The sequence below is a fragment of the Bacillus rossius genome, chromosome 8 (genome assembly GCF_032445375.1).
Source record: "Bacillus rossius redtenbacheri isolate Brsri chromosome 8, Brsri_v3, whole genome shotgun sequence".
Taxonomy (NCBI): domain Eukaryota; kingdom Metazoa; phylum Arthropoda; class Insecta; order Phasmatodea; family Bacillidae; genus Bacillus; species Bacillus rossius.
Genome location: NC_086336.1, coordinates 39,885,012 through 39,895,907, shown reverse-complemented (window position 1 = coordinate 39,895,907; position 10,896 = coordinate 39,885,012). Strand labels below are relative to the sequence as shown.

Genomic DNA, 10,896 nt, shown 5'->3' with positions numbered 1-10,896 from the left:
GCCAAGGGACTAAGTCACCAGGATAGCAATTAATACACTCAAAGACGGTTTCCAGGTTCTTTATATACGGAAAATCAAACCCTTTACAAGGGGCTGCCGCGTTCCCGCCTGTGACCGATCCTGTAGGGTGGAGCCCGGTTCCGCGCACTGTTGCTGTATGGGAAAATACGTAATGTCCCGTTCGTGAGGAGCAAGACCCGAAAATTACCGTGCAAACGAAGGCGAAAATCCAGCCCGCAAAAGAACTCCGCGACTCGTAAACTGCCGAAGAAAACACGCACGCGAGAGCAGTGCCTGACTGCACGCCGCGACTGAATGACACGATGACACACTTAAATGACCACACGACTGTGACAGAGGAATCACTTCCTCTCGGCAATGCATGAACTGCAGCGAGACACCGCGCCCATTCTCACCGTCTCGGAGAGCTCTCGTAGACACGTCTGTCGCCTCCTGAGTCCAGCTGCCGACTGCCTGTCACCCCGCCTCGCGCTACCCAGTGCCCGCGTCCCACCCCTCCTCGCGAGCCTGCGGAACACGCTGATTGGTCACAGGCGGAAGCCACGGCCTTGGCGCCCGGTGAACACGTGATAACTTATTCTACATAACATTTCATACAATATAATAAACTATTTACAACAAAGAAAACACGACCCTTCAAATAATAATATAAACAATTTACAAATAAGAATGTTTCTTATGTATTTTACAGTAAACTTCCCCTAGCGTGCGAATCTCCCCCCCTGTCCTAGCCGCACTGCACATCGGCGCACACGCAAAACAGGGCAGGAGAAGCCGTTGGCGTGGCATAACGGGCTGTGAGAGCTGGGTCGGCACTTGGGTCGACGTCAAGAAGATGATGTAAACTTTACATCTCCATCTTCTCTATCAGCAACCTGTATGGCACTTTTTCAAAATCTATAATTACTACTACATCCACATGTTTTCATCCTCAACCACTTCTACCAGGTCTTCCAGTAAACCCTCTCCTTAAGCGGTGCTGCCTGTCGTCTCCATTTATCCTAATTATTTATTTCTCCCATCACATAATTTTGTCTACCTGTTCCTTCAATTATTTTCCAATATATATGTCATGCTCATTGGCTTGAAGCTTACTGGATTTTCTTCACACTCTATTCTATTGAGTTAATTTTTTTTTGTTTAAGATGTTCAGAAAATTTGTGGATAGAATTTTATTTAAAACTGTGTACGTCTATTAAAAATATTCTGTTCTTTAATTAATGCTGTTTCGAAATAATTATGACATTATTGACTCTTTGAAATCTTTTTTTTTTTACCGTTTCAAATTTTGTATTTGGTTTATATTTTTCATGTCTTTGGAATATTCCGTTTTCTTTGCAATGTTTTGGAAAAGCGCGCGAAGAGAATTTGCGAAATACAAGTGTTTGTGAGTGTGTTTGTTGAATGTTATAAAGTAACTGAACTGTCTAATCCTGCCAAAGCTATGAATAAGGAAACATATTTCTTTGATAAGACGAAAGAAGATCGATTGCGAGAATTCCAGAATATTTTATGTTTGACAGAGAAACCAATTCCTGCCTCGGAAATTAAAAACGAATGGGTTTTCTTTCTACAAGAAGTTATCGAGCCAACGGGCTGGAATGCCGTATGGTACGTTTCTCGGGAGGAGTGTGAAGAGCTAGCCATTCATTTTCCTACTGTTTTTTTGGTTGCGGTAAGTATTTGAATATTTGTGTTTTACAGCTGTTTCCTACTTACATAGCAAAAATTAGTAGGCCTAATAAGTTTGAAATTCGATTTTGAGTAATAAATATATAAAGAATAAACAATGTATGTGTAACAAATACGCTGTCCAGGTGCACACAAGCGTGCACAGTGGTATAGGAAAAGTGGGGTCTGTTTACGAAGAAACTTTTAAGAATTCGTGGAGGGCATAAAGTACTTTTTAATCTTGGATTAAGTTTTTAAACTGTATTTTTTTTAAGAGTTAATGTGGCTGAAAGTCGTTTTTTCAGAGTAATTTTTAGGCGTTAAACAACCGGTACAGATTGTTAATAGCATTCAAAGAACTTGCATTACACATTTTCCTTTTTTTTTATATCATATGGATGAGAGAATTGCGCACCAGTTCACAGACTTGCGCTTAGAAGTGATAGGTACAGCGCTAGAAGCACCAGCAAGCATCGCGTGTATCATTCTGTCTCACTAACACACATACACCCTGACTAGATAGACAGCCTCTTTAAGAATTACAGGTTGAACTCATTCACAAACTTGCTTATAGAAACTGCCTGGTTTCATTCCTGCCAACACAGACATTGCTTGCATAATACAGTAATGAGTTTTGTTTTTGTAGACCAATATTATGCTTGCCTTTAATATGCAAGAATAGTGTGGAGTTCATGTGTGTATTTCAATAATAGCTCAAAACCTATATACATTTATATAAATTAATAAAGAGAGTTTTTCTATAATTTACATATGTAGTGCAGAAGCAGCGAGACTTAGGGCTGTGAAATTTAGGATGTTGATCCTACGTTTGCACCTTAAAGAGATTTTTTTTTTAGTTGTTGCCTCTATAAAATTAATTTTTTTTAATGATTTTGGACCTTGTTTACCCATTGATCTGCATGGAAAAGGCTGTCACATTGTTGATTGTCTTTGTCTTTTGGCAATTATACTGCATTGTTGATGCATTATTCACTTTCGGATAATAATCCAGTCTTTCTGTAATTAACTTTGTCTTTATACTGATTCTGCCTTGTTGGTTATTTTAGTTATAAAAGTCTTTTTGTAATAAGTTGATTTTCAAAATTCAAATTTAGTATTTTCCACTCGAGGTACATCTGTAGCGTATCCTTGAGAAAGGGAATGTATAATGAGCAGTGTTGACTGTTGTAGCAAAGTGTGGGTGCATTAGCTAGTAATTGATAAAGAGTGAAGTTTTGTGTGTATTACATGTAGCACAGAAGCGGTGGGACCTAGAGCCGTGAAATTTGGTACGTACGAGGTGTGTAAATTAAGTAATGAGACTCATTTTTTTCTTAAATTTTTTATTTGAATAGAATTATAATTCAATATTGTCTCTCTAAAAATAACTTCTTTGAAAAGTGCTGGAGACGGTTCTTCCAATCTTCATAGCTGTGCTGAAACTCTGATACTGGAATAGCCTTCAGCTGTTTGGTTACAGCCGTTTTAATGTTTTCGAGTGTTCCAAAATGACGTCCCTTGAGGTGAATTTTCAATCTCAGGAAGAGGAAAAAGTCTTCAAGGACTCAAGTCAGGTAAATAAGGATGTTGATGAGTTACAGGAATGCTTTTACTGGCCAATAACCATTGATGCAGCACGCAGTTCTTAAAGTTTGGTTCAAACACACATGGCCCTTTTTCGAAGGTTTTCAAGATCCTCTCAGGAAAGTAGTGTTGATTGACTGTTTGGCCTTGAGGCACAAACTTTTTGTGGATGATTCCCCTGCCTATCAAAAAATCAAATCTGCATGCATTTGATTTTCGACTTGCTCATTCTCGAGTTTTTGGGCCTTGGAGAGGTTGAAGTGTACCATTTCATGCTTTGGCGCTTGGTTTCTTGGTCGTACTCAAACACCCAAGACTCATCACCAGTGATGACACGTTCCAGAAAAGGGGATAATTTTTAATAGACTCTAAAAAGTCCTTCTGGATGACCTTCTTGTCCTGGGAAAGTTTTTTTTTAGAACCATTTCGGTGCAGATTTTTCTCATCCCCAATTCATTGGTAAAAATCTGATCAACGGTAGTGTGTGTGTCATTCAACTCTTCCCCATTCATTCTGACCGTCATCCAATGATATTAACGCACAAGATCCCGGTTTCTGTTGACGTTCATCTTGAATATGGCCTTCCGCTTTGTGGTTCATCTTCAGTTGACTGTCTTCCCTCTGAAAATGCCTTAAACCAATGAGAAACCTGGACCCTTGAAAAAACACTGTCTCCGTAGGCCTGCTGAAGTTTTGCAAAAATTTCCGTTGCACTATACCCAAGTCTGAAGCAAAACCTGATAGTACACCGTTGCTCAAAATTGATGTTACTCATTTTTGGAACACACTAGAAAAAAATATTTAACGAAAAAAATTGCTGTGGACAACAAAATGTCTCGAGCAAGTTCAAACTCGTACTGAAAACGTAGCACATGTTCACTTGCTGCCCCTCCATGTCTTGGGTCCCCATTGTTGCCAGATAAAAATGCTACGTTACCAGTCTCATAACTTAATTTACACACCTCGTGTATTCTCCAGGGAGAAACCATTTGCAACTCAAAAAAAAAAATTTTTTTTTTTTCAAAATTCATTTTTTTTTATTTTAATGATTCTTGCATTTCTTGATAATCTCCATGGTAACAGTTGTTGCATTGTTGATGATGCTTTCTTTGTCTCCTGGCAATGGCTATTTCATTGTTTACACTTTCTTCGTTTCCTGGGGACGGCTATTACATTGTTGATGCCTCTTTCATTTTAAATTCTTATTCCTTTATTTCTATAATCATCTTTGCCATCATATTGAAATAGTACTAATTAAGCAAATATGAATTTTAAACCATATAAAAATGGTTGAATTCAAGATGTTGTCTTTGGGTTATATTTCTTCCTGGTTATTTTTATTCTAATGATGGGTCTAAAGTTGATCTTCAAAATTGATTCATTTAATTTTTAATTCGAGGCGTGGCAGGGGCGTATCCATGAGGAGGGGCATGTACAGTGAGCTCTGCGAGTGTGTTCTGTATGTAGACTGCCGTAGCGAAGCAGGGGTGCATCAAGTAGTACATAATAGGAGACAATGTAACAAATTTCCTTGTAATCATCTACTGCAATAACGTGAAGAATGTGATGAATGTTTAGGCACATGACTCAATGTAGAGGGTTGTTATGTTTTGACTTTTTTTTTCTTCCCAAGGTTGAAAATGTTGACTTCAAAAATTTATCTGCACGTGTGGAAATAATTGCTGTGAAGGAAGAAGCGGTGATAGCTAAGAAGCATATGGCTGGTTTAAGGCAGCTTTATCCGACAATAACTCAAGATGAGATGATTGCAATGAATTTAGAACGAACTGTGGATTATCTCGAGCAGTTCAGGTTTAGTATTGTCACGCTAATGTTAGTAATGATTACAATAGTTTCATAACAGTAGGATTAAAATTTTTAACTGAAATTTTTAAGACTTAATCTTATTTTCCTTGGTGACACCATTTAGGCCCTTTATTACATACCTAGGTATTTAGTTGTAGCTACAAGATATTTGACTGTGGGCAAATTATTTGATAGTTCAGTGAATACATCTCAGTCACAGATTTAAAATATTGTAAATAATATATCTAAACACCATCATTATCAAACACCTCATACATCTGACTACCACCACAACCACGTCACTTCCACGATTGCCATCTCACCTCCATTACCATTAGACCACCACACCATCACAATCAATACACCACCTCAACCCCCACAAATACCATACCACCATTACCACTATATGTCATGTTATTTGTGTTAATCATTCAACATATAAATAGTGTTTTAATAACAACTGGTAAAAGCACAATGTGTATGCATGTAAACTTCAGTAAGACATTCTGTTTGTTACAAGCATTCTCACTGCCATATCACCTTGGCATTGCTGCCAACTTCATAGCATGGAACACCCCCCCCCCTCCTCCTTTTCCAGGGTTTCCTATGATAATTTAAATGGTATCTCAGCAATAACTCTCCTTCCACTAATAGTAGGTAACATACCCATCCCCTCCAGGGTTCCTAATCCACTGATTGGTTCTGGGGCCTACTTTAAAACCCCGTAAACTCCTCTTCTATGGGACTCTTTCTCAGTGTGGCATGCTTGAGTGCCTCAGCTTCTGAACTATTTGTATTTGTGTGGCAACTGTGGGTGCAGGTTACCTTTTCAGGTACTACCTCCTACCATCTTATTAGTGACAATCCAAATCATTTATAAATCTTAATTTTTATACACTGTTGTGTGGTACAGCTGCTAAACACATTTTTTTTTGGGTCCCAGGTTCTTCTTTGATTATGTGTGGATGCCTTGGGATGAGGACAGTAATGAGCAAGACTGGCCGTCGTCTCATCTGGAGTCCCGACTGGACATGTAAGTAGGGTTTTGCAATCACTTGTAACCAACTGTTTACCTGTTGCTACTAGGCTTATGGCTTTACTGGACCCCAGATTCAAATATATTTAAGGTTCAATTCTTTTTTTGTTTTCTCTGCAAATAGATAAAATTTATGCATTTATCTCCACTAATATTATAAATGTGAAAGTGTGTTTGTCTGTTTGTCCTTCTTTCACACAGCAATGGAGCAACTGATTGACATGATTTCTTGCATATAGATAGTTTATGGATTGGAGAGTGACATAGGCTACAGATAATTATGAAATTCTATCCCCAAGGTCGTGAAAAAGGGGTAAATTCAGTTTTATAATAGAAAATCATAGTAGGTAGGCCATAGATACACAAACAGGGAGTTTGTGTCATTTCTCTATGTCTGCCACACAGTCATATAGTAAGGTCTGGCAACTTCTTATCCTTCACCTTGGCGAAACCCATCTGCTTAGTGAAGCTCGCAGCTGCTAGTAAACTAAAGGCGCTAATAACAGTTTAGTTTAAAACTTTGTCACTAGATGACATTGCCTTGAATTTGTAACACACTATTGTTTGGCAAGTTCGTCAATTTTTGCCGAGGGATTATCTGCCTTTCCAAAAAGTGAAGCTCAAGAGTGGCTTTCCTGTTTTGCTGATGTGTAGCCTTGATGCACCGAGATTGTGCAATCAATATGACGTAGAAAATCAAAACTTCCCGTTTTTCAAGCGTATGCCCAACAGACTTTAAACTCAGTAGTAATGTAGTAATGTTTCTTATGTTATGATGTGTTTAGCCCGGGCAATGCCAGGTACTTCAGCTAGTTTCCTTATAATAATTTGAGCTAAGTCAGCAATGAACTATATATCTATATATGTAGTCTATTAATAGGTATACTATCCCACCAAAGAGTATGCAATATGTATGTGACAACATAAGAATTATTTCAATTATATTTTGGTTCTCTGTATTGAATGCTAAGAGATGCAGAATGAGGCAACAACCTCGAGGTTAGAGTCGTGTTTGCAGCGATAACAATGTCTACAGCTACAGCTTTGTTTTCTCAGACTGATAAATACCGGAAAATCTCAGGGACCCAGGAAAATTGACAATATATGTACTTATTACCAAATATTCTAGTAAAAATCTGATATTAGTGTGTGCTTTTAATATCTTAAAATAGGTATGAATTTCATTCATATATTTTCAAAACATAAAATACCTATGCAGTTAACTATATATTAATTTATAGTGTGATAAAATATAGTAATTCAGCGCATGCGACAGACTGCCGTAGGATTGTACGATTGCCGACAACTGTCTTATGTCCACAAAAGTACCACATGTGGGTGTATCAGAGTTGGCTGATTTAATCCACAATGGTTTAAAACAAGTGGTTTTTATAAAAAAAAAATTAGTTTCTTTTAAATAATGTATTTTTACATGGAATATCTTAATTTTTTTTAGAGAAAGTTCTAATTCCACTCTAATAACAACAAAAGTTTGTTGATTAATGTTCCTTGTGATTTACAGGAACAAAAAATATTATACTTATCAAAATCTTATCATTTTAATCATCTGAATAAGTTGTAAATTATACGTAGCTAAATACTCCTCTAAAATTAAAAATATTAAATAGTTAATTCCTATTCTGTGGGAAATCCTTGACCGTTCTGTAAACCCCCATTCTGTGGGAAGCACCCATTCTATGTAGAATCCTCCACCTATGGGGAAATACCCTTTCTGTGGTTAAGTCCCAGTCAGATGTGCAGTTTTGCTGGACTTTGATGTTTTAACTAGGTTTGGGCCAATCAAATTCCTCAAATACCATCAGATACTTAGTATTTGAAGGATTCAATATTCGAGGGAAAAGAGTCAAAGAAAAATATTAGAGGAACTAAAGTAAATTAAAAAACCAATACAGATTACCTCTGAAGTTGTCTAGGTCATGTTTTTCTTCAACTTATTTTGTTACCTTTTTCCCAAGATATTGTATACATTTAACATGTATTTTGTAAATAAAATTACTATATGTAGTGATTTTTAGTTTGTGAAACAAACATTTAATGGGATAATTATTTCAACACCTTAGTTAATATTTTTCACTTCTTGTACATTATTTTATTTTGGGCCCTTGAGGCCTAGATTTGGATTTAAGGGTGTATTGGAGGTAATCTTTGAGATTCAGATTCAAGATTTGGATTCGAGAAAATTAGGACTTGACCCATCACTAATTATAACTTTTCTGGTTTAACATTAGTGAAAGTGGGTTGTTGTAAACTTATAAAAAAAACTTGTTCAGAAAAACTTTTTTTAACTTTGTTTTTTTTTCCAACTCTAGTGTGTATATATTTTGTATATGTTGTATATCCCCTCCCCCAGTCAGGCAGTGTGGGTTGTACAGTGTTCATGAATATAACAGTGCATGCCATATATTTAGCTGGAGAGAATTTTATGGTTGGTTCTGCATCAAAGTCCATTTTGAGGGCATACCGGTGTTGAGGTGAGAATATCGGTGGAAATTAATGGGCGCCACCACGTGAGTGGGCACGTGGACCCGGCTCTAAGGCCTCTTTCACACGGAGAGCCGTGCGGCTCGCACTCGCGAGCGGGAGCGAGGCGCGCGAGACTGAAATGCAGAGAGTGCAACTGGAGCTTTCACACGGGGAGCGCAGGCCTTCAGGGCGCGCGAGCGAGGGCCGGCAAGGCTCGTGCATCTCGAGCCGGATTCTCGCATCGCGAGCCGTGCGCTGTGGGCGGGGGTCGCGCTTCATCCTCGGAATGCAAAGGGAGGAGTGGGGGCATTCACACGAAGGGCGACAATAGCTCTCGCTCCTCAGTCTCTCGCTTTCAAGATGGATGTTGATGTCGAGTTCTTAATTAATTCAGTGCGTATCCGGCCCACCCTTTGGGACAAAAGTACCGAGTTATACAAGGACCGGAATGAAGTGGCTAGAAATTGGAGGGAAGTGTGTGAAGAAATCAACGGTGAATTTGAAACATTGTCCGGGCCTGAGAAAAAGAAATACGGTAAGGTGAAAGGAAAACACATATTAATTGAAATTGTATTTACGTATTTATGTATATACGTATATTTTAGTACATATACACATATTTATAAAATAATTTTGAGTCTGAATGCACGGCAGTGCACCAGCCAAGTAAAATAAGTACTCAAATATGAAGCTACATCAATTTTTGTGTTTCTTTTTATTTAATGAACTGTTTGTTTCTGTTCATTTTACATATCTTGTTACTGGGCAGTTACCTACAAATAAAATAAAAAAATAATAAAAACGCGGCGCTGCAAAGTACCACAGAAATTATTTCTGACATTGTTGCATTACAGTGTTAAATTAATATGCAATGTTACAGCAACAACAAGTAACTTAAAACAATTACAGAAGACATTTTTGACATTGTTGCATTACATAATTAAATTGCATTCATCTGCCATGGTACAGCACCAACAGGTGACATGAAATAATTGCAGAACACATTTCTGACATTGTTGGCGGACAAAGTTCCTCGCACTCCTTATTGCTGTTGTACATCCTCCAGTCCTGTAATTGTCATAGTGTCTTCGAATGCAAAACCATCTCTGTCACGAACGAAATTATGGAGTACAATACAACATTTAACAATGTCTACAGCGAAATCTGGCTGCACATTGATTGCCCGATGAAGGATTCGCCATTTGTTTGATAAAATTCCAAATCCGCATTCTGCAAAACGTCTTGCCCTACTTAAACGGAAGTTGAATACTCTCTTTTCAACTGAAAGATGTCGTCCTCCAAAGGGTCTCAACAAGTTTCTGTGCAATCCGAAAGCTTCATCAGCGATGAAAACATGAGGTAGTTGAAGTCCCATTGCACCAGGAAGACATTTATCGGTCGGAAGTTCAAGAGTTCCATTTTCAATTGAACTCCAAAGTCTCGAACGTTGAAAAACCGAAGAGTCGCAATCCTTTCCGTAGCTGCCAATATCCACTAACACAAAGCGGTACTCAGAATCCACTATGGCCATGAGGACCACAGAAAAATATTCCTTGTAATTGTAGTCCTACATGGATCCACTTTTGAAAGGGCATACCAAACGTATATGTTTCCCATCAACAGCACCAAGGCAATGTGGGAAGTTAGCTTTTTTTTCAAAACCTGCTGCAATGCTTTCCTACTGTTCTTTTGTCGGGACTGGGAGCACTTCCGCATTCATTGTTGACCAAATGGCTTCGCAAACGCTTCTCACAATCATGGATGCAGTTGATATTCCGATTCTGAACATGTAATGTAGCTCGGTGAATGTGCAACCACTTGCAAGGTACCTGAAAAGATAGTAATAGTGCAAGATCATTTATCAGTTGATTGGTAAAAAAATCTATAGCCTATTCACACAATAAGGACGAAAATTGGCCATACGGTTATGCAAAATACGAATTCCCTATTTATCAATTGCAGTTACTATCGAGTTAGTTGTTTGACATCATTTTTATTATTTTATTCTGTAAATATAATAAACTAAAACAAGTTAACATGAAAATAAACAACAAAATTGTGAAAATACTAGTGGTAATTCACTATGTTGTCACACGAATCATTTATTTTTTGTTGCAGAAAAGGACTTAACGACTAAATGGAAAACTATCAGAGATGGATACAGAAAAGCACTCGACAGAGCAAAAAATGCGAGGAAATCAGGAGCCCCCGCTTCAAAAATCAAGAAGTATGTTTACCACGACCAAATGGATTTCTTAAGGAAAGTTTTTGAACGGAGGGTGACTGAAGATTCT

General features: G+C 37.9%; 1 protein-coding gene across 1 annotated transcript in view; it reads left to right on the top strand.

Moving 5' to 3' along the window:
- The first annotated feature begins 1,353 nt into the window (after positions 1 to 1,353).
- The window catches only part of LOC134534780 (protein nessun dorma), a 33,441-nt gene continuing 23,898 nt past the window's right edge, over positions 1,354 to 10,896 (top strand). Inside the window, exons 1-3 of the mRNA XM_063373359.1 lie at positions 1,354 to 1,696; positions 4,910 to 5,088; positions 6,026 to 6,115. Of these exons, the coding sequence (XP_063229429.1) occupies positions 1,466 to 1,696; positions 4,910 to 5,088; positions 6,026 to 6,115 (500 nt within the window). The 5' untranslated portion in view covers positions 1,354 to 1,465. The remainder of the gene's footprint in view (positions 1,697 to 4,909; positions 5,089 to 6,025; positions 6,116 to 10,896) is intronic.